Source organism: Syngnathus leptorhynchus, chromosome 1 (assembly GCF_054491065.1).
Source record: "Syngnathus leptorhynchus isolate UIUO chromosome 1, UIUO_Slep, whole genome shotgun sequence".
Lineage (NCBI taxonomy): Eukaryota > Metazoa > Chordata > Actinopteri > Syngnathiformes > Syngnathidae > Syngnathus > Syngnathus leptorhynchus.
Genome location: NC_141195.1, coordinates 23,908,529 through 23,935,016, shown reverse-complemented (window position 1 = coordinate 23,935,016; position 26,488 = coordinate 23,908,529). Strand labels below are relative to the sequence as shown.

General features: G+C 41.2%; 5 protein-coding genes across 10 annotated transcripts in view; 4 read left to right on the top strand and 1 right to left on the bottom strand.

The window, feature by feature from the left end:
• The first annotated feature begins 519 nt into the window (after positions 1 to 519).
• Positions 520 to 5,133, top strand: LOC147062869 (microtubule-associated protein RP/EB family member 1-like). Its single transcript, XM_085910116.1, has 7 exons — positions 520 to 669; positions 1,652 to 1,793; positions 1,961 to 2,106; positions 2,180 to 2,381; positions 2,460 to 2,569; positions 2,654 to 2,806; positions 3,848 to 5,133. Exons 2-7 carry the CDS (start codon positions 1,673 to 1,675, stop codon positions 3,890 to 3,892), a joined length of 777 nt encoding a protein of 258 aa, XP_085766242.1. The 5' UTR covers positions 520 to 669; positions 1,652 to 1,672; the 3' UTR covers positions 3,893 to 5,133.
• Positions 5,134 to 5,697: 564 nt separating this feature from the next.
• On the top strand, positions 5,698 to 14,363 carry acss2 (acyl-CoA synthetase short chain family member 2). 3 transcript variants are annotated; one of them, XM_085919906.1, is made up of 19 exons: positions 5,698 to 6,338; positions 6,880 to 7,075; positions 8,595 to 8,686; positions 8,763 to 8,866; positions 8,938 to 9,010; positions 9,105 to 9,180; positions 9,386 to 9,491; positions 9,742 to 9,786; positions 11,198 to 11,335; positions 11,463 to 11,633; positions 11,699 to 11,832; positions 11,911 to 12,043; positions 12,105 to 12,161; positions 12,328 to 12,408; positions 12,489 to 12,597; positions 12,693 to 12,761; positions 12,848 to 13,024; positions 13,527 to 13,601; positions 13,773 to 14,363. In XM_085919906.1, exons 1-19 carry the CDS (start codon positions 6,212 to 6,214, stop codon positions 13,898 to 13,900), a joined length of 2,091 nt encoding a protein of 696 aa, XP_085776032.1. In that variant the 5' UTR covers positions 5,698 to 6,211; the 3' UTR covers positions 13,901 to 14,363. The 3 variants fall into 3 exon arrangements, with proteins under 3 accessions (XP_085776032.1, XP_085776023.1, XP_085776041.1); XM_085919897.1 differs by having other exon boundaries at positions 9,739 to 9,786; XM_085919915.1 differs by lacking the exon at positions 9,742 to 9,786.
• Positions 14,364 to 15,839: 1,476 nt separating this feature from the next.
• Positions 15,840 to 18,450, top strand: LOC147062867 (galactose-specific lectin nattectin-like). Its single transcript, XM_085908639.1, has 7 exons — positions 15,840 to 15,958; positions 16,115 to 16,177; positions 16,265 to 16,292; positions 16,388 to 16,473; positions 16,559 to 16,693; positions 17,803 to 17,899; positions 18,055 to 18,450. The coding sequence occupies exons 2-7, from the start codon at positions 16,115 to 16,117 to the stop codon at positions 18,132 to 18,134; spliced, it is 489 nt and encodes a 162-aa protein (XP_085764765.1). The 5' UTR covers positions 15,840 to 15,958; the 3' UTR covers positions 18,135 to 18,450.
• A 2,896-nt stretch (positions 18,451 to 21,346) lies between these two features.
• Positions 21,347 to 26,488, top strand: part of LOC147062862 (snaclec alboaggregin-A subunit beta'-like) — a 30,277-nt gene continuing 25,135 nt past the window's right edge. For 3 of the 4 annotated variants that reach the window (XM_085908567.1, XM_085908542.1, XM_085908550.1), the window contains exon 1: positions 21,347 to 21,624. The gene's annotated coding sequence lies outside the window, so the exon portion shown is untranslated. Of the gene's footprint in view, positions 21,625 to 23,228; positions 23,299 to 26,488 lie in introns of all 4 variants that reach the window. The other variant, XM_085908559.1, reaches the window with a different exon arrangement.
• LOC147062866 (alpha-N-acetylgalactosamine-specific lectin-like) lies at positions 24,084 to 25,989 on the bottom strand. The gene is made up of 7 exons (XM_085908624.1): positions 25,913 to 25,989; positions 25,694 to 25,750; positions 25,581 to 25,596; positions 25,417 to 25,502; positions 25,185 to 25,319; positions 24,862 to 24,973; positions 24,084 to 24,666 (listed from the first exon to the last, which is right to left on the bottom strand). Exons 2-7 carry the CDS (start codon positions 25,748 to 25,750, stop codon positions 24,581 to 24,583), a joined length of 492 nt encoding a protein of 163 aa, XP_085764750.1. The 5' UTR covers positions 25,913 to 25,989; the 3' UTR covers positions 24,084 to 24,580.

Below are 26,488 nucleotides of genomic sequence, written 5' to 3'. Positions count from 1 at the left end.
TAAAGTTAGAAGAACGGAGTCTGCAGGGTAAAGAGACAGAAAAGAAATGGAACACTGTGTGTAAAAAGGCAAATGATATATTTGGAGATTTTTTTTATAACCTATAGAAATCAATAAGATTGACAAAGGCAGTCAAGTGCTACATTGTTTTTTTATTGAAGAAATGTTTAGTCTGAATGTCTATTTCCAAATAAAGCATCTGAACATGCAACAATAAATATGACAAATGAAAGTTTTTAGAATTTACAATGGTTTTAAGGAACATTTTCCACCTGTCGCTTAGAGGGCCAGAGACCATATGTCACAAATTTGTGTAGAAACTGAGAAAAAGATTTGGGGGGAAAAACTCAATTTATAAAAAAAAAAAAAAAAAAAAAAATCTGAAATACACCCAACGCCCCTCAAAAATGTAAATATTACAAAAAACAAACAAAAAAAATCCTAGAAACTGTCCTACCCGCTTGTGTGTGTTTGGCCCCTTCGCGCCACTAGGTGGCAGACAATGAATCCCCTCCTTTGACGTTAACATTAAAACAAGACAAAGAAGAAAGTAGAAATAAAGAGGAAGAAAAAAAAGAGATCTCAGATTTTTTCACCTCCCGCTACCGGTGGACTTGAGTTGGACCAAACCGCTCATAACAGAGCAGAATACACCAGTACAAACTCCAGGTGGGTTCTTCTTCGGCCGTGTCAACTGGCCGTCAAGCTGCTGTTGAAGTGGACAGCCGGCCGGCCGGCTTGAGGCAGCGAAAAAAACGCGTCCGTTTCACTTCCCTGTTTATTCAAAACAAAAATAACAACTCTCGACTCACACGTAGAATACGAGTAATTCTTAGTTTCGTTGGAAAAGAATTCCAACCGCGCAAGTTGCTCGCAAACAGAAAGTAAAGTCCGAGCAACATTTTCGGGCGGGCGGACAGTCGTCATCTGTCTCGGGAGGGTTTAGCATTGTCGAGCTAACCGGTTAGCATCGCGGCCCTGTTATGTGTCAGTGAAATCCAAGTCGTTCCGTTTCAAATTTGCCACAGAGCCAAATATACAAGCATAACCAGCACATAAACGATAAACCTGCTAGTTAATGCTAATAATTATAGTTGTGTAATCGTAATCATCATTAGTTTGTCCTGGACATTTGTCAAAGGACCGGCCCATATTTGTAGGCAAGACGTGACCGTGCGGGAATGCAACGTGTATGTGTTAATCTCCATCAAATAACTACACAACAGTTTTATTTTGTTGTTTTGTGTTGGGGTTTTTTTCCCTGGTCGATATGGTTTCAAAATATGCAATCGTGCTTAAATTTTTCAGTATTCTTACATGACTACAAGGCCCAGCTAAGTTTTTTTTTTTTTTTTTTTTAAATACTTTTGGTTCAATTATTCGATCATTAATCAAACATCAAATAAATCAACAACCATTCTGATATTCGATTAATCGCTTGAGCCTTTGTTCTTGTCTAAATCTCTTTGATTTCAGCCTCTAAAAGTGAGTAGTCTCTATTTTTGTAGTTCTTATGGGTTTTTTGTTTTGTTTTTTTAATAAACCAAATAGGAACTATCCGACCACCGTGGTTATTTGCGGGGCTAATGTCAGCGGAGGAGGAACAGTGTTACCAATTGTAATTTGACTGTTCCCACGTTTGCCCTTCCAGGAATCTGCCTACGAACAAACAATGGCTGTGAACGTCTACTCCACCTCGGTGACCAGCGAAAACTTGAGTCGCCACGACATGCTCGTGTGGATCAACGACTCGCTGCAGATGAACCTCACCAAGATCGAGATGTTGTGTTCAGGTGAGACTGGTTCGAAGCGTTAATTTGTCGTACTGATCGCGGGTGCGTGGCCAACATTTTCTGTGTGGATTACAATAATTTGTGTGTTGTGTGTTTTGAGCTGCGATCATGGTCACGGAACAACTTCAAGGCCTAATATCTCAAAGCACGACTATTTGTTTGTGTAGGTGCCGCCTACTGTCAGTTCATGGACATGTTGTTCCCGGGCTCTGTGCCTGTGAAAAAAGTGAAATTTGGCGCCAAGCTGGAGCACGAGTACATCCACAACTTCAAGCTCCTCCAGTTCGCCTTCAAAAAAATGAACATCGACAAAGTGAGTCGACTCTTTCCCCGAGGCGCGCTTAATATTTGAGGCGAGATGTTCTGGAGAAATATTCCTCTTTCAGATCATACCAGTGGACAAGCTGGTGAAGGGCAAGTTCCAAGACAACTTTGAGTTTGTGCAATGGTTCAAAAAGTTCTTTGACGCCAACTACTGTGAGAGCGAGTATGACCCGGTGGAGGCCAGGAAAGGCCAAGAGGCGCCAACTCCACCCAACGCCGCCATGTCGGCCCTCAACAAGACCCCAAAGAAGGCCATCAGCCGGGGTGGGCGGCAAACTTGTCAAACATATCATCAGGTTTTTTGCTGGCCTGGTCCGTCTCATTTTCCGTTGTTCTCCTCAGCTCCTCAGAGGCCACCGGTTGCCAAAGTCGCCCCTAAAGTGGTGCCCATACACGCCAAGAAGTCCGCAAGTGCCACCGCCAACAAGGAGGGGGCGGAGATCCAGTCAGAAGTAAAAAAGAAAAAAAAGTTGTCTAAATCTTTGGTGTTGCTTTTCGGTGTGTGACTGTGATGATGCTTGTGTGCCAACGTACAGCTGGAGGAACTCAGGTGTACGGTTCAGGACATCGAGAAGGAGAGAGACTTTTACTTTGGAAAGCTGCGAAACATTGAGCTTATTTGCCAGGAGAATGAAGGCCAGGGCGAGCCCGCACTGCAGAGGATTGTGGAAATCCTCTACGCTGTCGATGTAAGTCTTTTCTTTTTAATCAGTAGTATTTTTGAACGAGTTAGTCATTTCAAAAAAATATATGCAATATCTGTATTGCAAAGACATGATAAACTTCATATGGGGAAAAAAAAAAAATATATATATATATTATGTTACACTTAATGAGTTTAACTTTTCGAATGCAAAATTATGACCAAATTGGGAGCAGCAAACTGTGCGAGGAGCTTGCGCTTCCTCCCGGCAATGGACGAGTACTTGCGACTTCAAAACCTTGTTGTTGCTGTGCAAAACAAATGTTGGTGGCCATGACAGCTGATCCTCTTGCAGCTGCTGCTGCCGCTGCTTTTTTTTATTGTTGACGTCTTCTTTCTTCTCTTATGATACCGAAGATGAAGAAGCAGTGTCGCCGGAAGTAGTCGTGTCAACTTAATTCACTTTGAACAATAACATCAGGAAGGTGTGGCATCTTTGGCGAAAGATGTCAAATTACAGTGAAGTCTTCTAAGACGAACTTGAACAAAAACTTAAACATAGTAATTTGATGACGTTACATCATCCGACTGCGGTCGGGTGACTAAAAGCCCCCCCCCCCCCCCCAAGCCCCCCCCGAACACAGTTGTTTACTATCTAGCTGACTCCTCTTTCAGATCATCCCAGTGGACAAGCTGGAGAAAGGCAAATTCCAAAGACAATTTTGAGTTTGTGCAATGGTTCAAGAAGTGCAACTATTGCAACAGTTTGAGTGTCCGAACAGAATGTTGTTTGTTCAGAGTACACCAAAAACAGAGTGCTAGTGTGCGCTGTCGGCGCTCTTCCAAACGGGGGCACAGTGCGTCGGGCGGTCCAGATGGAAACGGTTCAAGCCCGAGCGACTGCGGAGCACATTGCGGCTTTGAATGCGTGTGTGAATGGCCGAATGGTAAAAAGCTTTGAGTGCCAAAATGTTCATCAAAAATTGAAATGTTGCTGATTCTGATTAGTTCTCGCAGCAGTCTTGATAGCATAGTAGAAATTATTCTTATTTTTTTTGTATTCATTGTACACTCTGGCTTTCTCCAGGAGGGCTTTGAGATACCAGATGCTGAAGAGCAGGAGGAGTTTTAGCATCAGGAGATCACGACCTGTTTTTTTTTTTTTTTTTTTCCTCCCCCCCACCCCTTCAAACGTCGTCGGCGTGACCGATCTTCGACGTATTCGCTCGAGTCTTGTGCGAGTGGCCCAGTGATGCAGCCGCCGGACTCTCAACTCTTCTGTCAGTAAAATCCTCTTCCTCAGCGCTGGGAAGTGCCTGATGTTTCTTTCACATGAGTGTAAGAAGGTTCTGTGTGTGTGTACTTGTATGTACTGTACTTTTGCTTTTTTTTTTAACTACCACGCTCAATGTCATTTAGAGTTGTCAGTCAATTCACAAATCGGGTCGCAGCCCCCCCCCCCCGTCTCTCGTTGTCGCCCTCCCATTTTGACATTCCCAACTGGTCCAATTATTCCAAAAGAAGTCAGTCTTTCTCACTGTGGCCCATAATTGATTGGATTTTTACTCTGCTAATTGTCATTTCCTTTTGGACACGTTGGTCTCTTTTGGTGTGGGGGGTCCATCTGTCAGTTTGCTCTCCGCTCTCACTCAAGAGTCATAAGCCGACAGCCATTTCATTTAGTTCAGTTGTGTCCATGATGTCTTTGTTGTATTATTTTGTTCAGACAAGGCGTGTACCTTGAAAACTTTCCCGGCAGCAACGGCGGTGCGCGTGACACGTCTTTTACAGCTGTCGTTACGACGAGGGCGTGACCTTCCTGTCAGATTTGACAGGTGGGTCACGCCCCCTGCTGAACCTCTCTCTGCTCCAAAATGCTGGTCCAGCTCCCTCATCTCGGTTCGTAGTGTATTGTCCATTCTTTTTCTGATTTCACCCTCCATAATCCAGCGGTGGTGTCTTATTTTCTTCAGTGCAGATGACTCTGGTCTTTGTTCCAGTTCATGATATGGTTCTCCCCTTTTTGCAGTGATCTGTTATGGCTGATTTGATGAGTTCCAACAGGTTCAACGTTGTGTGGTAATTTTACTGTTTGTGTGTGTTAAGATAATATTTGTATCATCTGAGGTCATCCTCCAAGCCCCCCCAGCTGAGGACTTTCTTCAGCGTTTGGGTGGCAAAAAAAGGTGCAAAAAATTTGAATGCGTCGATCAAGACAGTCCTGCCAAATCCTTGAGACGTGCAGCGGTCTCACGCTTTGACGGCCTTTAACCAAGTGAATGTTGCACACAATCAGACGGTGCCTGCGTGTTGTTGTTTTTTTTTTGTGTTTTTTTTTGCCTTCTCATAAATAAATAGACTGTTTGCAACTCATTTTTTCATTCCATGTTGTGTGTGGGGGGGAGTACTCTGTCAAGTATGTGTACACAACAGTCCTAACTTGATGAATAATGATGTGGTCCAACCAAAACAAGAGTAATCCCATGCCATTCCACGTGAGTTATTCTTTCAGTAGTGTCTGAAGATTCCACAAGATGGCGCCAATTTAAGGAGGATACAATCCAAAGGAATGGACTAGATTTTTTTAGATTTCATCTACAATCATTTTATAAATTCACCAAGGAAATTAAGATTATTAATTGAGAACTACAAATTAGCAAAGTAGGGAATCCTGGATATTTTTTTGCTAGTGCTAAAGGACTCGAATGTGGATTTGTTTATGATTTATAAGATAACCTGAATCTAAATACGTGGATTTTATAAAGAAGATTAATCATTAAGTCGTTTTACTACCGGCGGTAGTTTCATTTAATCGAAAGAACAAGCTAAGAAGATATAAAATCTGAGTTTTCAGATTAGTCAGTGAACGCCACGCGCGTGTTGATTGGCTGCTGGTGTGAGCGAACATCACTTTTATTCGACTACTGGGAGTTAAGCGGTGGCTTGACGAACGCACCACGTCTCTGATTGGCTGCTCGGCGGGGGTGAACGGAGTTCAGTGCCACTCATTGTGCTTGTCAAAAGAAGGGGGAAAGTAGACTTTGCCACTGCCAAGGCTCGCTCAAGGACTCGGTCACCACTCCTCCTCCTACTCTTTGGCCTTCAAAAAACAGAGGCCCTTTTGGAATATTTGTGTCTTTTAAAAACAAACTCAAACATCTTGGCGTCCCCCAAAAAAGACGGGACGTCTTCTTTGGCGCGTAAACACGTCTCCGCTCTCTTTGCTAGTTAGCTTAGTTAGCTTTGGTTGTGTCCTCCAAGTACAATTTCTGTGGATCTTTTCTTCAAGCATCACGACACTGAAGCACCCAAAAGCCATCAAAGGATCCTTTATTTTTATTTGTATACAACACTCGTGGGGGAGCAAACCAGTGGAGTCTTGCAGCTACGCTAGCGTCCCTGCTCGCAGTGATTTACTCGTACTTCGTAGCAGTCAACGCATCATCTGAATATGATTCCCGACAAGGCGCCGGAGGACGACGTCTTTCACGGGACTGAGGAGATGCGGAGGGGGGCCCACGTTCCCACCTTTGAGAAATTTAAGGAAATGTACATGCAGTCCATTGAGGACCCTGACAGTAAGTGTGACGCTTTAGACAGCCAATCGCACGTTGCGATCGATCGATTGTGTGAAATTGATTTATCATGTCTTGGACAATGCAATAGCTTGGAATACTGAAAAGAAAAAGAGAATAAATACGTAAATGTGAATTATGACAGGCATTAATTCATAGGACAACACTAAAAAGTCAAAAGCCTAAGCCATCCTATGCCATAAAAATGAACGAATTAAATTAATTTAAGAGTTTTAGAATCTGTGGTCTGGCCTTACTTTGCGAACTTTGTGTGTTCTTCCTGTGGGTCTGCATTGCAAAAACATGTAGGTTGCGCTCCTTGAAGACTAAATCGTTCAAAGGTGTGAACAGGAGTGTTTGATAAAATCGATCAAATCAATAAATTGGCAATCGATTACGTTTTAGTAGACAAACCCTTAATGCAATGCATACTGCACCCTAAACAATTGAGGACTGCTCAAGTTGATGGTTTCCTCTCACATTCCTTCAAAACCCAAGTAAGACCATCTACCACTTCTTGGCATTGTGTCTTGTCGGTCCGCAGAGTTCTGGGGGGACATGGCCAAGGACTTCTTCTGGAAGACCAAACACACAGGTCGTTTCTTGGACTACAACTTTGACACGACCAAAGGAGACATCTTCATCAAGTGCATGGAAGGAGCATCCACCAACATCTGCTACAATGTGCTCGACCGCAACGTTCAAGACAGAAAGCTTGGCGACAAAGTGGCCTTCTACTGGTCAGTATGATATTCAGAACTCAGCAATTGAAACCTGTTCTGCGTAAGCTCCATCATTAAGTCTTGAAAAGTTGTTTCCTATAGTGTAATAGTGCTAACGTCATGCGTTTTCAGGTTTTAAAAGTTCCCAGACACCTTAATAAAACATCAGTGTCATTTTGGATCAAAATCAACAAAGTCTGAAGAAGCACAGACCACTTATCATTGGGACGTCTCCTTATCAAAAAATATTAATTAATATCCAATACAATGTCGAGTGTGATGTCAAACATGATGTCAGCTAAGAAAATATTGATAGGTGGATCTCTTTTTTTGTTTGTTTGTCCAAAAACAAAGCATGAAAGTCAGGTCTCAAAGGGGAACATTTAAAAAATGAGCGTGGTTATTGTTTGCATGTAAATAGTGCAAAAAGGGCAGAACATGGGAGAGCAACATCTACATCCAGTTGCAAGAAAAATGATTTGAACCCTATGCAGTGCGTGACCTCAACTTCCCCAAAGAATGTCTTTAAATATAGTCTGATCTATAAAGGGAAAAATGTCTTTAAATATACTCGTCTGATCTACAAAGGGACTGCTTAAACTAATGCCACTGAAACACTGCTTTCATTTTTGTCCTGGACAGATTACTATGTGAATCCTTCGCCTAATAACTTCTCCAAGGGCTAACATGAGGCAGAAATGGCAACAAAAATGACAGCAATGACAACACATTGTGTTCTTTTCAGCAATTCTTTAAAAGAAATATTTAGTAAAAAAAAAAATCGACTCCTCAATGATGCATAGAAATATACAAAGCAAATACGATAGTGGATTTTTTTCACGCTGTTTATGCATATGTGACTGAACATAAGCGGCAAGAATGGAAAGTAAATTTCCTCATTGTAATCAGTGTGGGTGAGGTGATTTTTCTTCAGATATCCTGATGCAACTGATAACGGAGTACAGTCGGTCGACGTGTGCTTTACAGACATTTTACAGCTTCATTGTCTTATTTATTGCATCGGGAACTCAAGTCTTAAAGGGGACATGTTACAGAGAGTGGACATTTTGATATTTGTGTACAATATCCCTCGCTACATCGCGATTCGATTATCGCGGCTTCAGTACATCGCAGATTTTTTATCCCCCCCCAAAAAAGATTCTTATCCCCACATAGCAAAAATCAAGGCATTGCAATTATTTGTACAAATATTTTTTTTTCAAAGAATAAATAAAAATAAAATTACTCAGCACCTGTATTGCAACAATCCGCAATGTTTTGTGTAATCACGTTTCGATGAATAAAATAATTGTTATTTGCAGCCTTAACTTATTGTTTGTTTGAGAAGGGATAACCAGCTTCTTTCCTCGGCCCCCTCACGGGTTGTGCAAGCAGATTTTCAAAAGTTCCTAATCTTAGGACTGAGAGACAGATGCACCTTGCTGGCCCTTGCTTGACTAAACCTACAAAAAAAAAAAGCAACAAAGAGTTGAAACTAATGAAGCCATTTTTTTTGTACGTTTGTGTATTTTTGCAGGGAAGGCAACGAGCCCGGCGATGAGCTGACGGTGACCTACAGAGAGCTGCTGAACATTGTCTGTCGCTTTGCTAACGTTCTGAAGTCACAGGGTAGCACATTTTTAACAAGTCCCACTGCAACGAACTGAACGTGACAGTCATTTACTTGTACGTTTGTGTTCGGCAGGTGTGAAGAAAGGAGACCGCGTAGCAATTTACATGCCCATGGTGGTGGAGCTAGTGGTGGCCATGTTGGCCTGCGCTCGCATCGGAGCCGTCCACTCCATCGTGGTACGTCGGGAGCGGGGAAGCGCCGGTGGGAGCGTGCGGATGGGAAACCGTGTCGAGACGTCTTCTGATAGTTTGCAGGTTTCTCTGCCGAGTCGTTGTGCGACAGGATTGTGGACTCGCAGTGTTCACTGCTTATCACCGCAGGCGAGTTCACATGCTTTAAATGATTCCCCCCTTCCCCCCCATGTTTTAAAATCTTTTTTTTGTGTGTGTGTGTGTGCTTGCCATCCGCCTTCAGACGGCTTCTACCGAGGGGATAAGCTGATCAACCTGAAACTCTTAGCGGATGAAGCTCTGCAGAAATGCACAGACAAGTACTTTGCACTCATGCATGCGCATTTATGACGATATTTGTGTTTTGTGCCGGCAAATCAATTTGATCATTTGGTAACAACAAATTGTTTGGGACGCGTGTCTTTCGTTGCACCGTAACAACTTCTATTGTATGAATGTCTATCAAGAATACAAAAAAAAAGAGTGGAGATGATGTCTACATGATTTTTCTCTGTCTGTGTCCAGAGGATTCTCACTCGAGCGATGCATCGTATTGAAACATTTATCGAAAGAAGCACAAGAGATTTCCCTAAAGTCTCCCCCCGCCAAACGGCCATGTCCTGACCTCCAGGTGAGCTCCCTTTTTCTTTTTTGTTAAAAAAACATTTTGGTAAAATGTGGCGATCACTATCATCATTTGTTTTTCCCAACCATTTTATGATGTGACGTTTTCGATTTGATCCTAAACTATAGTTGAACTTTTTGACCTCTTAAAGCAGGTTCGACGTGGTCCTATTGTTTTCACTTTTCTTTCATGTTGAAAATAACTCATCCCGCTTCATGGTCATGGTCACGCTTGCTTTTTCTCCTTCATCCAGCAGGAGACAGAAACAGGCAGAGTAAGAAAAACTCGTCCTGTTCCGCAGGTACTTGTCCTCCTTCCAGCCAAAACCCTGCCCGCACGATTTGTTTTTGCTTCTGAGTTGACTCTTAAAAAAAAAAAAAACACTGCTGTAGGGTAAACACAATCAAGCCTGTGAATTCCTCAAATGTCATTCGTGTTGATATGGATGAATTTTTATTTTTTGCGTCTGCCTTTTTGGGATCCTCACCGTGCCTGAAAATTCAGTTCTTGCTCTAATCCAACCAGATAAACTTGAAATGTCAACATTAAGCTTGCAGCTATATTTACATCCATACTCGGCATAGAATTGTACACCAGAAACAACAACAAAAATATACCCCCCCCCCCTCCAAAAAAAAAAACCCCGACACGAGTTTTGTTGTTTTTACCCCATCACAGCAGTTTGCTCATAGAATAGCCGGTAAGCACAAACATCTGAGAACGTGAAAATGTCTCCGCTTGCTCACTTCAGAAATGGAACCGAAATTTTTAGAACTATTCAGATGGGCGTAAATGTGCTCATTTGTCAACTACAAATAATAATTCAATTTAAACATCTTAATTAATCAGAACTATCGTCCACAGTACGTTGCTGATGCAATTCAAACAAAAAACTACTTTCCCCTCCAAAGTCTGGAGTTGTTGTTCATGCTCTCAGATGTCTGTTGACTTTTGGATTAAACTAACACTCTTCTTCTCTTTGTGGTCACTCAGCGCACTTTCTCCACAAATTTGTTTTGATCAGCATGAAGATCGTGGTTAACGACTTAGTTTAGCTTTTTGTTGTTGCGTAACCCCAAATAAATAATAGGTTTGTTCTCTGCTCAACACTTTTCAGTTTTGTATGACGACAACATTGACAGTGCACGATTGTACTTTACCCACAAGCTGGTGCCTCTCACTATCTTTTGTCCACATTTATTTCTTTATGATTTTTGATATTGTCCTTTCATGCTACGAATTACATTCAGATACTCCTGATGAAGCCAACAAGTATCATCATTGATACAAAAAGGCACCAGAGCTTGAACAACTGAAGGACAATTAACTTTCCTGTTAGTTCCTTTCAGATTTCAACTATTTTTTAGCTTTAAATTAGTTTCCCTGATTTAATCTGCTAGTTTATAATAATTGAGTTTACAAAATATTTACTCGACTGTTGTTATATTGGGATCTTTTCCGGCACTGCACGTTCTAGTAGCATAGCATCTTCACAATATTGACGCATTACAATATCAATGCTATTTCTTTCCCCCCCCCCACCAATAAACATAACTTGTTTTTCTTCAGCTCATGCCGATGAATCGTTTGCTGCGGGTTTTGACCGGCTAACGTTTGGATTTTCACTTTTGTTGTAAGATTTTGATGATAGAAGACGACATGAGCAAGTTTTGCTTCTTCATTATTTGTAACATTGGAATGGTCATGGCAAGGTGCCGTGGAACCCGCAAGTGGACAAATGTTGGCACGCTTTGATGGCTGACTCGTCGGACGAGTGTGAACCCGAGTGGTGCGCCTCTGAAGATCCTCTCTTCATCCTCTACACTAGCGGCTCCACAGGCAAGCCCAAGGTAGAGTGAGCCACCTGGAATGGCAGAGGAACTATAAAAACACATTTGAGGGATTTCCTAAAGCAGAACATGGCTGAGAAGTCCATATTTTGTGACTCATCAACTCAATGTATTTCTTATTCTGCAGGGTGTCCTTCACACGGTCAGCGGCTACATGCTCTACACCGCCGCCACCTTCAAGCTGGTGTTTGACCATCGGCCCGACGACATTTACTGGTGCACGGCCGACATTGGCTGGATCACCGGACACTCGTACATAACCTACGGACCGCTGGCTAACGGCGCCACCAGCGTCTTGGTGAGTGCGGCGTGGGGGCGGAGTTAGGCGACGGAGCTCACGGCTGGCTTAACTCCGCGTTTCAGTTTGAGGGTCTTCCGACGTATCCGGACGTGAGCCGTATTTGGGAGATTGTGGACAAATACCACGTGAGCAAGTTCTACACGGCCCCCACCGCCATCAGGATGCTGATGAAGTACGGCAACGAGCCGGTGCAAAAGTGAGCGAACTTAATGTCCCTTTTATCGAATCTCGCGTCATCTTCAGGTTGACATTTCTTTATGTGTGTTGCGCGCAGATACAAACGAGACTCTCTGAAGATTTTAGGAACAGTCGGAGAGCCCATCAACCCAGAGGCCTGGCACTGGTACTTCACGGTAGTGGGAGACGGCAGATGCCCCGTCGTTGACACGTTCTGGCAGACGGAGACGGTGAGTTTGTTCCACGCCCCCTACTGGACACGTCCCCGTGACCGCGCTTTCCGTCTTCCAGGGAGGACACGTGATGACGCCTCTGCCGGCAGCCACGCCCATGAAGCCAGGCTCTGCTGTAAGTGAAACGGAATCTATCTGGGTAAAATTACGAGAGAGTGGTCACCAAAGTACACACCCTGGAAATCACTTAAATGGCTGCTTCTGTTTGGTTTTCCATTCTGGTCCTTGAAACATTTCCACACGTCCTGGTGTTGGAGTTTGAAGAAACTTGTCATTTTCAGACGTTTCCATTCTTCGGTGTGGTGCCGGCCATCTTGAACGAGTCCGGCGAGGAGTTGGAGGGTACGAGTGAAGGTTATCTGGTAGGAAGCGGCGACGTTCACGTGAATGCAAAGCTCGGCGGCTGGAAAAACGCCAACGTGACTCATTGACCCCCAAACAGGTCTTCAAGCAGCCGTGGCCTGGCGTGATGAGGACGGTGTTCGGGAACCACGCAAGATTTGAAAGCACCTACTTCAAGAAGTTCCCGGGATACTACGTGACTGGAGATGGTGAGAGGATGCAGCAGTAATCCATCGGTGTGCTAATGATGCAGATGTTTTGGTTTCTTTTTTTTCCTCCCCCCCCCCCCCCCCCCTATCCACAGGCTGCCGTAGAGATAAGGACGGATACTACTGGATCACCGGGAGGATAGATGACATGCTTAACGTCTCAGGTGAGATGTTCATGAGCCATCAAAATCTCCTTGGTGGCCATCTTGACCAGCCTCTTACCTGACATTAGTTTGATGCCTTTTTGCAGGTCATTTGCTGAGCACAGCAGAGGTTGAATCGGCGTTGGTGGGGCACGAAGCCGTCGCCGAGGCCGCCGTGGTGGGTCGGCCACATCCCGTCAAAGGAGAAAGTCTCTACTGCTTTGTGACGTTACGTGACGGTATCACCTACAATCGGACGCTGGAGGCGCAGCTCAAAAAACAAGGTGGCTTCAGTAAAATGCTTCGGATTAGCTCTCTGTGGTGTTTTCATGACTTAGTGCAATTTTTTTTATCAGCACTTTTGCTCCTGTTACCTTTTTTTTTTTTTTTACCTGAAGTGAATGTTGTTGTTTTTTTATACACAAAATATTTCTCAAAAATTATTTTCAATTTTATTGAAATCTGTTAGCTTACTGTGTGCTTTAGAAGGCCCCTACAAAATGTACAATTTTATTTCTGAATTAAATTTTTTTTAGTTCTTATAAAAGATAGGGGCAAAAACATTTTCAAAATTGACAATATTATTTCTCAAAGAAAAAGTTCCACGATTGGCTCAAAGCATAAAATATCAAGATCTAAAATAGAAATCCCCAGGAAAAAAAAGTAAGTCAGTAATACAAACAAAGTTAAAGTTTGATTTTACGAGGCAGAAGAAAAGTATCCTTGCTAAATGCAAATTGTTCTTTTGTGAAGCCTTTTTTCTTTTGTGCGTTTGTTGGTCACCAGTGCGTGAAAAGATCGGCGCTATTGCCACGCCCGACTTCATTCAAGATGCTCCAGCGCTCCCCAAAACCAGATCAGGTACACACTAGTTGGCAAAATGGTTTGAAATCGAAAACCTTCCTTGTCATGAATAAAAATAAACCAAGCATTTCTGTTGCCGAAGTTTGCCAGATAAATATTCTTTCAATTGAAACTGGTTCATTTGAAAGGTCTTTTGTATCCTTATCTTCTAAATGTCTTCCCTTTCAGGCAAGATCATGCGACGCGTGCTGCGTAAGATCGCCGGCGGTGAGCGGGATCTTGGCGACATTTCCACATTGGCTGACTCATCGGTGGTGGAGCAGCTTTTCCAGAACAGATGCGGCGCCGGCGAGTGACGATAACTCAACCAGCCGGATCCACTGACTTATAATTGTCTGGCAACAAACGACAATAATAGAAGAATGAGATGTGTTTGTGCGAGGCGGAATAAGTACTTTTATCTGTACAACCCACGCAATTATTAATTATTGAAATGAATGAATTTCCTCAAATAACATCACTTTCATTTGTGTTGTAAAAGTTTTTCGTTTGACTACGTCTGCTCTTTGTATTGTATGCATTGTTTTGTTTTTGTTGTGTTTTGAAATGAAAACAAAGGTTTTTGATTAAAACATGAAAAGGTTATGCTAATTATTCAACCGTCATGAAGAGCAGCTTTCTAATTGTGAAGAGCAATTAGTCACCTTAATCCCAAGGATTTGAGTGTTAACAATAAAAACAGTGGAGCCATTGGTTAACCTTTTATGCTATCAAAAGTTTTTATTTCTTAAATTCAGTGTTTATTGCATCAAATTATTTGATAAAAAAATGCAAAATGTATTTTTAAATAATAAAAAAAAAACAATCTAAAGATATGAGCGACTAATGTAATTTTTAGAACATTTATTGGGCAAATGAACTCTTGTGGAAACAAAACTAAAATGAGTGAAATTATCAATATTAATCAATGAAATTAAACTATCTAGGCCTCTTCCCAGCTCGAGTTCCATTTTCCGATCCTGTTTATCTCTACGTATATATATGACTGTCTAATTTTCTTTCCAGACACATTAATTTTCCGGCTATTTTGCAATTCAATATTTCTACTTTACCACAATTTCACCCAGACTTTTGTGGAAAATCACCCAGGCGGTACATAACGATGTTTCACAATGATGTTATGATTAGCACCGCCATCTTCTGTTAATTGTACTTTGGCATTCCTTTTGGTTTCGTCCGGATGCTTGGCAGGAGTACAGTATTGCTTATTTGCCACCATGGAGGCTGACTGAGGCTCGACTCCGCAACGTGTTTAGCTGCATTGTGACTAGCTTGTCGTAGCTCGCTACCGGCTAGCTGACACGGCATGTGGAGTTTGCATGTTCTCCCCGTGGCTGCGTAGGGTTTTTTCCCACACACTCCGGTTTTCCTCCACAATCTCAAAAACATGTTTGTTGTGAGCGTTAATACTTGTTTGTCTCTGTGTGAAGAAGCTTTGCCCTACACCTGAGCATAATAGCGTGTCTCCGCACACCATCTTGTTATTACAATCATGAAAGCATCTCTTTCTTTCTTGCCACTAATTATGACGGTACGCCCAAATCTCTCCATTGTGTGCAGTCTCAATCATCTTTTAAAATCTCCTCCAAAAAACTAATTGTTCTAATGAACAACTTGTTTCCTTCTTGGACCGTCGACTGAAGACACTTATAAATATCAAGTTTAGAATTCCATCTTTCTTTCTTTACATCAAGATGTGTTCAACTGCAATATACGTAGACAAAGACCCATTTCCAGAAAGCATCCCGTGTTTGCTAATTGTCTTAGATGGCTAACGGAGGATTAGAAACACGAATATCCTGGGTGACCCCAAACTTTTGAACGGTAGTGTAGATTCTCATTTGTCCATATATTTGGACATTGAAATAGTTAGTCAACTTTAAGTTACAATCAAACAAACTGATTTCCATACACATCTTCGGGCGCTTCTGCTTTAAATTGTAAATATTAAAGGAAACAAATATGTCATTTTCAAACGTCTGTACCACCGGTACAGACGTTTGAAGAAACAAGTTGTGCCACACAAATACTATTTATTATTTATTTAGTATTACATGTGAATTTCATGAAATGAAAGCTGCAACTGAACCCTTGAAACATTGAAATAAAAAGATGGGTGTGTGTTGCTGTTGTCATAGCACACTTGGGATGGGAAGGTAAAATGTATCATTAAAATAATGCAAGATAATTTTTCTCGCGGCCCCACCCCTTTAAATGAAGCGCCCTCATTTGAGACCGGTGTCTTCTAATTAGTTTGCAGACAGGTTCTTCATTCCAGAACTATCTCAGAGCGCTTATATAGAAACTTTGATTTCTCATCAGACTGCACAGCACAAAAGCTTGCAACTGCAGAGGTAACATGACACCCTTTCTATATCTATAGACTCAACTTTTTCATTATTTTATTGTAATATGAGTGTAACTGATATTGAAAGTTTTTTTTTTTTTGTGACATCGATTTTAATAAGAGTGCAACTTATATTGATTTTTTTTTCCCGGTGGTTTTATAGATGGAACTTGCTCTACGCTTGTTGATTCTCCTGTGCGGAATTACTGGACTGTTGACCGGAGTAGTAAGTCACTTACTGAATTTATTTTCACAATTTGTTTTTCAGTCTAATTCCAACAATCTGTTTTGTTTTTGTTTTTTCTCTTCACAGTGGTCTAAACCTTCCAGTCACAAGAAAGGTTAATAGGTGTCTCAATTCTTAAACAGAAAAAAATGTCTTAGTTTTTTGTCTGCCTTTGATATGAAATTTTTATATTTTCTTCCTAAATTGTAGAAAATTGCTGTCCTAAGGGATGGACTCAATTGGATTGTCGTTGTTACATTTACCAAGATAAAGGTCGGCAGTTTGCAGATGCAGAGGTGTGGGAAAATATTCACACGGTTGCGCAACTTCTTCACTGCTTTCCCCAAGTGTTTTTTTGAATTTTGTTGTTTCTTCTTGTAGAGCATCTGCAACATTCTTGGTGGGAACCTTGCTTCTGTACACAGTGCTTTGGAGTATGCTGTAGTTCTTGAAGTGATCAAGGAATCCTCCGACTCTACTAATGATGTTTGGCTTGGACTCCACGAGGCCATTGAGGTGAAACGCCACCTAATTCTTAACACAACTGTCGACAACATATCGAAAGAAATATTGTTGATTTCATATTTTATTTCAAAATATTGATTTTATATTATAGATTTATAATATATAAATATAAGTGTTTAGACATATTAGATATTTATTTTATAATATTGATTTTTTATGTTTAAGCTCAGTTCACACTGCGGGCAAATCCAGATCGGATCTTTTTAGCCCCGTATGTGATCTGTATCCGTTGATTTCATAAACGGCCACATTAGGGTTTTTGTTTAATCCACAGGTGTCAAACTCAAGGCCCTGGGGCCAGAAACGGCCCGCCACATCATTTTATGTGGCCGGCGAAGACAAATTGTGCATCAAATTTGTGTGTCATTACTAGAATTGCAAAATGTCTTCACTTTTAATATCTTTTTTTTTTTTTTTAATATTTGACCAGTTTTTATTCGTCTGATTTGAAAACGACTTTTTTGTCAGTTTGTTTTGTAGCTTTTACTTGATATAATATGAAGGGCTCGTACATTTATTTGGGTTGACAGTCATAATGGCCTTCCGAAAGAAGCTACAACTATGATTATGCTCTGCAATGCGTGAACCCAACAAACCCAAATGAGGCTGAGAACCTGCTGGTGATGACGTCACCCAGCCCGCCCCCATCTACTACGAAACAGAGTCAAAATGTGTCTTTAATTCATTTTATTTAATACAGACCTCAATATCTGGTGATGACATAATTGGACCTACGCTCACACAAATTAATTCTTCCCTAAACTTTTGGGTGGAAAAATGACAAATGATTACACTGGAGTCTCAAATAGTGGCTTCATCCCAATATTACCCCCAAAAATGTTGAGGTGTATTTTGGGGAAGCAAAGAAAAAACATTTCATGGAAAAATATCAGTTATTTATCAGTAGGTTGTTTCTTTAGAATTTTTGAGGAGTTTACAGAAAACCAAAAAGCTTTTACTTTGCATTTCAATGTCAATGATTTTCTATTGACTGGTCATGGCATATTTTGCGTCGATGAAAAATTGTCATTTCCGCCACCCGTCCCTGCAAACCTACTTTTCATATGTGGCTCCTGTAAACGTGTTCTTTTGACTTCCAGGCCGGCACCTTCTTGTGGACTGATGGCTCTGATGTTGATTTCACGGCCTTCAATAGTGACGACGATGATGGAGATTGTGTTGAACTTGAATTTGACGGTAAATACTATATCATAACTTGAACAGGGAACAGTCAATGGCTACTCACTCACTTCATGTGATTGTACTACTGCTAGTTATTTCATACAATTGAAGGAAATTACAAACATTGGCGCATTTCCATTGTGGTCACACTGTTTTGGGTTTTCTTCTAGATCTACTCTGGGACAATGACAGCTGCACTGACGAAAATAGATTTGTTTGTGCTCGAGATGCTGACCAATGCGACCACTGAGCTGCCCTCCGAAGCTCAACATCGACAAGGATACTATCTTCAATATTGGGATTGCTCTTCTTAAATCTAAAGTCTGATGGCGTCTCTTTTCTTTGTTATATCAAAACAAATCAATCATGCAATAAAATACTCTAGCGTTATCATCGCTTTGCATTCATTCCACTTTAAAAACATGGCGAGTAGTGTTTTTTTTAATCAAGAGTGGTGCCTTGAGATACAAGTTTCGACCACACGTAACTCAAATGTGTATGTCAAATCATCTTCCCCTATTGAAATGAATAAAAAATGTCTTTCATCTATTTAACCCCCCTCAAAATGTTTGCCATGTGTTTCTTTTAGTGAAAAAATAGCACACGTAGAAATGATTAATCTTAATAAAAACAATGTTGAATAAATACAAACAGTAACAATTAAATATTTTTCCCACACAGGATTAAGAATTATAATATTCTAATATTTTATAATATTCTATGGCAACACAAGCCTTAGGAATCATTCGTTTGTTTTATTTTTTGGCAAAAAAGAAAAAAAGTCATGATGCACTTTTTAGTTAACTGTCAAGTCTTGGAATGCTGTCACGGTTGTGATTTTTGTTCCTGTATGTGGTCACCGCTATTCCGTGTTCTTGCCATTTGTGTGATTTTCTTGACTGAGCATGACTGGGGGTCATCTGCATGCCTTAGGTGTGGTCAGTAAGAAAATAAAAGGAGAAAAAAAAAAGATGAGAAAAAAACAAGAGCAACAAGATGGAATTTTCACATCATTTCAAAAAGTTCTGAGAAAGATGGCACTTAGACTGCAAGAAAAGAAATGATGTGAAAAAAACAAGAGCAACAAGATGGAATTTTCACATCATTTCAAAAAGTTCTGAGAAAGATGACACTTCGACTGCACGTTGTTGATGATACTGTGAAAACGATCCTCTGAGGATGCCATCTGCTCTGACCTCCACTCTGCCCTCACCCACTTCGAATGTGAGATTGCTGTTTGTGGACTTCACTTCTGCATTCAACACCATTGTTCCACAGCGTCTCATCTGCAAACTCGACAATCTGGGCCTCAGTACCTACCTTTGCAACTGGCTACTGGACTTCCTGTGTCAGAGGCCTCAGGTAGTACGTGTTGGCGACAATATCTCCGGGAGCATCAGTCCGCTGCTCTTCACCGTGCTGACGCATAACTGCACTGCAAACTACGTGCTGAAATATGCCGACCACACCACTCTGGTGGGTCTCATCACCGGGGGCGACGAGACTCAATACAGGTCGGAGGTCGACCTTCTGGCCACGTGGTGCAGGGACAACAAGGACCAAGGAGATTGTTGTTGACTTCCGGAAGGGTCACACCCAACACCTGCCGCTGACCATCGACGGTGCTGTGATGAAGAGAGTGAGCAGCACCAGATTCCTGGGGGTACACATCAGTGAGGACCTCTCCTGGACCACCAACGCTGCGTCGCTGGCGAAGAAAGCTCAGCGCCGCCTGTACTTTCTGCGGAAACTCAGGCGAGCGAGTGCTCCTCCTGCCATCATGACCACATTCTACTGTGGCACCATTGAGAGCGTCCTCTCCAGTTGTATCGCTGCGTGGGGTGGTAGCTGCAGTGAATGCCCTGCCAACACGGCTAGTAAGATCATTGGTGCTTCACTCACCTCCCTGAAGGACATTTACACCTCCCAACTCGCCTGCAGGTCGACCACGATTGTGTGATGTGAGTCACCCCGCTCACTCTTTGTTTGATCTTCTGCCCTCTGGGAAGAGGTACAGATAGATGCCTGCACTCCCGCACCACCAGACTCGCCAACAACTTTGTACTCCGAGCTGTCAGGATCCTGAATTCTCTCCCCCCTCCACCCTCGGCTGCATAACATCCTGTACTTTTGCGCTATGTTCTGGTTGTCTGCCGTATGCACGCTCGCTCCATTTTGCTCCCCTTATTTGTCTATTTATTGATTTATTGTTTATTTATTTTGCTTATTTGCTTATTACTTATTCATCGCTCTTATCTATTGTTTTTACTCTGTGCTATTTGCTTGTATGTATTGTGTAATGTGTCTCGTCACCGTGGGACGGTGGGAAACGTAATTTCGATCTCTTTGTGTGAAGAAATTGACAATAAAGCAGACTTTGACTTTAAAGTCCGTCTGAACTGAAAAAGAAAGAAGAAAGAAAGAGAAAAAGATTGATAAGAATTTTCATTTGCATGTTAAACTAAGGTGTGTCCTATGACTAGCATCATTATTGTCTACCCTGTAATGACTGAAGCTATTTGGCTAATCACGCAATCACACTCAACAGCTTTCCATACCTACAGCAAATGTGCCTTTTTTTATTTGACCTTACCCTAACCAGGCTGACATGCTTGCATTTATGTCTTTATTTTTATTGTTCTTAATTTGATTTTGAATTATATATTTTGAATTGGATTTTTCAATCTATATTTTTTCATTTATTGGCGCGTTTTTGGCAGTTTTGATCCTCTATACATGTGGACAGCCTCACCCCAAGTCCAATAAAAAACAAAAAAACTTTCTGTTCACTTTCTGACAAACCTTTATGACCCTTAGCGTGAACTATGGTCACAAATTCCTATATGAACGGCAACCAATGTTTTGTTTACATAGTAACTGGTTGCTCAGTGACAGACTTGAATAATTTTCAAATCAGTTGTCACAGTACTTCCTACTAATGTAGGGAGATGAAAAGATTTTTTTGGCACTGACCACAGTCACATGTTTTATTACCTTTTGAACTCAACATTCAACATTCAATGAGCAATTGCAAAAGCTCGTAAGGATGTTAGTACCTACACAGTAATTAAGATGTTGGAATTTATTTATTTATTTTATTATGACCCTTCCCAACCCCCAAAGACGTGTTGGCCGCGTCAATGAGTAAAAAAATACATAAACTGAGTTTATTAGTGAAAATGACTATCGTGACTTTTGTGTCATTATCATGGAAAATCCACTTATTTTGCGTCATTATCATTGAAAATCCACTTATTTTGCTTTTATATTCATTTTATTGTGCACTAGGAGTCTCCAAGGTAAGATATAAAAAAAAAAGGAAGTGTAATCTATCCCTCCAGGTGTTGCAGTCGCAGAGATAATTTTATGATCTGTTAGGAATTCTTTTTTTACTCCGTTCATTTTCTCCATTTTCTATGACGTATGTCTATCTATTACGTCACATCCTTTGAGGCAGAACTACCAAACAAGATGGATGCGGCCGAACGATTTCGCAAAGCCGCCATCTTTATTACTCTGAGTATCAGAAAGGTTCCTATGTTGATGCTGAAAATCAAAATATATTTTGTGTTGAATGTTGTCATTTTGGAAAGTTACGTCACCGTGCCATAAATCTCCCTTGAGTTACCTCAGTTTATCGCGATTGTTACAACTTGTGCGCCGCGGTTAGTTACAGACTGAAGTTAGAAGTTGCTGGTATCGACTGAGCGTGTTGCTGTGATGTGCGTCTTTGAAACAAAGTGAGTACTTCCATTTAATCGTTACTACTGTCCACTTTTGTATTTGTTTGTCTTGACGACTTTGGTGTGTTACCTAGAGTATTTCATTTGTGGTTATTCAAGAGTCAAGAATTTTATTTTAGTAGAGTGGAACAGTTCCGTCCAGTCAGTTATGTAATATGTACTGTCTACCTGTATTGTGTGACGTCAGACGTTGTGACGTATTTTTGTCTGTTGCAGAACCACACCCATCACACACTCTCCCAAGAATCACACAAGCGCCACGTACACACTCAAACTAACACACACTACAAACACTTGCTCATAACCCACATCGACGTGCTCTCACATCCTTACGCCATCACGTTTGCCCATTTGTTCCCTTTTTGCCAATAATCCATGAAAGCAACCAAAACTGAACCACGTCTTCCCTCCTGTGTTCTGACCGACACCCGGGGAGGGCGAAAGGAGCATAACCTCGTCCCTGGCACAAAGTATACATTACAACAAGCAAATAAATTAGATTTCTCGGTTTAGTTGAAGACGAGCCATGCCGTTTGAGTTACTGACACCTTAAAAAAATAAAAATTAATCAGCAATACAGCAAGTGAGTAAGGTAAGGTTTTGGACGTTTCCTGCCACTCTCGCCCTCAGGTTAAATGTCATTTTCATAGATCGACACTAAGTGGAACGCATGGCTAACAACTGGACTTGTAGCATACCATCTACGTATTACTGTCGTCAGTGGTGTATCCTTTTGTCTCATAAAATAATGACACACCCTTTGTACTGTGAGCCGGTAACAAACAACAAAACCACTAATAAGGTAATTATAGCAAAAACAACTTTGTGCTTTTTGTGTCTTTTTTTCCCCCACAAAAGACGTGGAATTTTTTTAATTGAATCATTTTTGTAGCGGACAACATTAAACAACTTTATTAAATAAGCGCATGAATGGAGACTATCTTGTTGACTAAAATCTGTCCTCCATTGTCTTTTTTTCAAGTCTTAGATATCTCAATCAGTCAATTTATGAAGATCTCAGCTGTGGATGATTTGATTTCTCTGTTTACATGTTCTCTTTCCCTCCTGTTGTCATCTGTGGAGGTTGAAAAATATAACAAGCTTAATTTTGACAAAAGAAAGTCCACTATTGCTTTTCAAATGAAAAAGCGTAGCAGCAAAATGGTGAAAACTTCCCATGATTTAAGTCGTAGAAGAAAATGGTGGTGCCCCCCCCCCAAAAAAAAACAAAAAAACAAAACCCTAAAAAGAACATGGATTTGACTCGCGTCAAGAAAAAAAGTTGAAAAAATGATGGCACTTGGCCTGCCCGTCAATGATGATACATTGGGAAAAGAATTTTCCATTGCACATGCTTGTTGAACTAAGGTGTGTCCCGTGATATGCATCATTACTGTCTAACCAGTAATGACGAGCGATAAGGCAAATCTCGACACCTTTTGGGAGACTAATTACTAGTGGCTCAGGCTTGTGAGTGAACGATTCGTTCAAAAGAACGAATCTTTTTCAGTGAACGAATAACTTCCTGAAGTTATTTGTTCTTTTTTCAGTTCATATGACTTCAACCAACATGTAATAACGTAACTTATCCCACACCGTAGGTGTCGGGGATGCGCATTGAAGCTGGTGCCACCTTGCCGTAAAACAAAACGAAGAAGAAAAATGACTTCTGTGAGTGAACGAGTCAGTGAGTGAGTGATTTGCATTTCCCGTTCATCGGGAGAACGGATCATTGAGTGAACGTGTGTTGACTTTTCCGTACGCGAACGAGTCAGTGAGCAAACTGCCTTCCCGTGCATCAGTCAGTGAACGGGTTGCGTCTCCTGGTGTGAATAGTTTAGTGAAGTAACATGAACTATGTAAGGCAGAATGTAGATTTACGATTTGACTTTCCCATTCAACAACGGATCAGTGTGTGTTTGCGAATGATTCGGTGAACGAGTCTTTTGAACAAATCTATTGAGTTATCTGATTCGAAAGATTCAGTTGGATTAAAAGAACTGGAATGCACATCACTCCCAATTAGCCTACAGACCCTCCTCTACTCTTACGTCACATTTGTACGCCGTGTTCGAAGGCACGTTGGCGAGCGAGCAACCAATGACACCTGGTTGAGTGAGATGACAGAGTCTAAATATAGACGCTATCTGATTTTTCTGTTAACAACATTTGTTGTTGGTGTAGCTCTACAAGCAGTTCTTCTTCTACTCTCTTTATTTGGATGCCTTTTGGCACCATCTACTTTGGAACCATTCCAACAGGACTGTACAAAAATTCTTTCAAACACCTCAGCTCCTCCCAGGTTCACTAAAACACGTCACTGGGTGTCACAACATATATCAAAATGGAGGCAACAAATTGGCGTGCATTTTTTGAAAAAAGTTATTTCAACCCAGCCTTTTTTTTGCATAATGCCAAAGGACTTCAGGCAAACATCATTACTGAAGAACAAACAGTATGATTTGATTTTTATTGAGAAAGTGCCTAATTAAATGAATATTATTAGAGTACAACCAGTTGAGGGTGTCCCACGCCTGCTGCCCGATGACGGCTGGGATAAGCTCCAGCACGCCCGCGACCCCCGTGGGGACTAAGCGGTTCAGAAGATGGATGGATGGATGGATGGATGGATGGATGGATTATTAGAGTATGTATGCTACTCGCTCTGCATCAATCCATTTTGTAGGTCTTGGGCTTTTATCATCCATCACCAATATTGTAATCTACAATTGCCATCGGTCCAGTGTCTGGATAAAGATATGTGATGAGTGACAAACATATTTTTATGCACAGAAAAAAAAATATTATTCATTGAAAAGCTAAGTTAGCCGTTCAAATAAGATTACTTGATCATTAAAAAGTGAATGATTCTGTCATGAACGTGAAGGATGCCACATATATTATGTCCAAGTTAGCTTGATTCGGAAAGTATATTTTGAAAGAAGATGGCTGGTTAATGGCAGCATTTTTTCGGCACAGCCTTGATGCAAACAAACGCGTTTTCTTCCGTGCAGGTGTCGTCATTCCACAACGGGGTCGCTAGAAAACACACAAACAAGGGTTACGTGTTCCATATGCTTCTTTCAAATATGCATAAAATAAAAAAATATAATAATTATAGAATATATTCTATATTTATATAATAATTATTTATATATATATATATATATATATATATATATATAAAATGCAAAATTATTTTATTACGATGCTAGAATTTGTAAGCATACAAACCAGTTGCCTCAATCTCCACACAGTCTTCATTTCCTGCATTGTTGTCGGGCTGGTCAGGACCAAAATCTCTGAAACTAGTTATTTTGCCATCAGTCCATACAAAGTCATCTTCCTGTAAGATGGATGAAGTAACATTTCATTTAAAAGGAAAGACTGAGAACACATGAGACAAATATTTGGTGATAATTGAGGGTTGTTATGGTATTCAACCTATGTAGATCTACAGGACGTGTGTTGAGACAACCACCGTTCCTTGACAAAATTGGGTGTGGGCGACATATTTGTAAAAGCACACCGAGTGATTCAATGAGAAGATATCTCACCAGAATGGCATCATGAAGTCCAATCCAGGTGTCTACCATAGTACCAGCCCCCTCACGAATCAGCTCAATAACGACGGCATTTTCCTTGGCGCTGCTGATGGACACCAAATTCCCGCCGAGAACGTTGCAGACGTTCTGAAAGACAAAAAAATAAAGAGAAATGTTTGAAACCGTTAATTTGATCAACTCCTGAATGTCAACAGGCAGAAAACTGTCTGAAAGTCTTTCGTACCTCGGCATCTAAGAAAGTCCTGGGCTCCGATTGGTAGATGTAACAATTTTGGTCCAACTGAGTCCATCCTGGAGGACAGTCAATAGCTGCAACATAAAAGTTGCCCATCAAATGATTTCTGTCGTTAAATGGAAGGAAGATTTTGAATACAGCTCGCTACCTACTTTCTGGTTGTCTGCACTTATGTGAAGACCATGAAGAAGAAGAGCACAATGTTCAGTTTAAAGAGCCAAAACAAAAGTCTCGAGGAGAGCCCTGTGGTCGTACATTGACTTACAGCTTGGGACAGTGCGACGATCCCGCAAAGAACGAGCGACAGGTGAAGACGAAACATCTGTGTGATAATAAGAATGAATTTTTGATCGTTTCTTTCGACTGATTCGGACTCGTGCGGTTTTATAAAAACTGTTTTCAACGGATCATGTGTAGGATTTAAAGAGACGTGCGCGGGGGGGAAAAGCGCGGTACGTAAAAAAAAAATCGAGTGTATGCTTACCTTTGCAGTCCTGATGAGTAATGCTGAGGATGTCTTGCAGGAAAGTTTTTATGCTTTGGGTTGACAGTTTTGGAATGTCGTACCCTGAGTCACATGACACGTCAGACAAGTTTAGTTGGTTTCTAAAAGCCAATTACTCATTGGAAAATGTGTCATATTTTCCTTAGATATATAGATATTGACCCAAAAATAAGCCAGAGCACGACCGACCCCTAACGAGGAAAAAGCGGTTTGGAAAGTCAACGGATGAATGTCAGTTTTCTGTATCCGCTATTTTGTTCAAGTTCACGGGGAGCTGATGTCCACCTCAGCCAAGATCAGCCCGTTCTTTACACAAATTAGGTGAGTGAACAAGCACGAGTGGCTTTTAAAACAATAAAAATCGAATATAAAAAAAAATGCTTGATGAAAAGTCATGCCAGAATGGTCACTGGTCACAAGAACTTGAACCCTTTCGGAATTTCATCGCGCGTCAATACTTGGCTTTTGTCCAATCCCGCACCCAAACATTAAAGCAATTACAGTAAAAATTCGAAACATCCTTGCCTAACTTGTTTTTGAAGAAAATGAGGCAGT

Excerpts from the sequence above, each read along its gene's own strand:
- LOC147062866 (XM_085908624.1), bottom strand. The coding sequence starts at position 25,750 with ATGTTTCGTCTTCACCTGTCGCTCGTTCTTTGCGGGATCGTCGCACTG. Across the intron at positions 24,974-25,184 it reads GACTTCATGATGCCATTCTG|GAAGATGACTTTGTATGGAC; the intron begins GTGAGATATCTT and ends TCCATCTTACAG. Across the intron at positions 24,667-24,861 it reads TGTGGAGATTGAGGCAACTG|CGACCCCGTTGTGGAATGAC; the intron begins GTTTGTATGCTT and ends TGTGTTTTCTAG.
- LOC147062867 (XM_085908639.1), top strand. The coding sequence starts at position 16,115 with ATGGAACTTGCTCTACGCTTGTTGATTCTCCTGTGCGGAATTACTGGA. Across the intron at positions 16,694-17,802 it reads GACTCCACGAGGCCATTGAG|GCCGGCACCTTCTTGTGGAC; the intron begins GTGAAACGCCAC and ends TTTGACTTCCAG. Across the intron at positions 17,900-18,054 it reads TGTTGAACTTGAATTTGACG|ATCTACTCTGGGACAATGAC; the intron begins GTAAATACTATA and ends GTTTTCTTCTAG.
- acss2 (XM_085919897.1), top strand. The coding sequence starts at position 6,212 with ATGATTCCCGACAAGGCGCCGGAGGACGACGTCTTTCACGGGACTGAG. Across the intron at positions 9,181-9,385 it reads CTGCAGAAATGCACAGACAA|AGGATTCTCACTCGAGCGAT; the intron begins GTACTTTGCACT and ends GTCTGTGTCCAG. Across the intron at positions 9,492-9,738 it reads GGCCATGTCCTGACCTCCAG|CAGGAGACAGAAACAGGCAG; the intron begins GTGAGCTCCCTT and ends TCCTTCATCCAG.
- LOC147062869 (XM_085910116.1), top strand. The coding sequence starts at position 1,673 with ATGGCTGTGAACGTCTACTCCACCTCGGTGACCAGCGAAAACTTGAGT. Across the intron at positions 1,794-1,960 it reads GATCGAGATGTTGTGTTCAG|GTGCCGCCTACTGTCAGTTC; the intron begins GTGAGACTGGTT and ends TTGTTTGTGTAG. Across the intron at positions 2,807-3,847 it reads AAATCCTCTACGCTGTCGAT|GAGGGCTTTGAGATACCAGA; the intron begins GTAAGTCTTTTC and ends GGCTTTCTCCAG.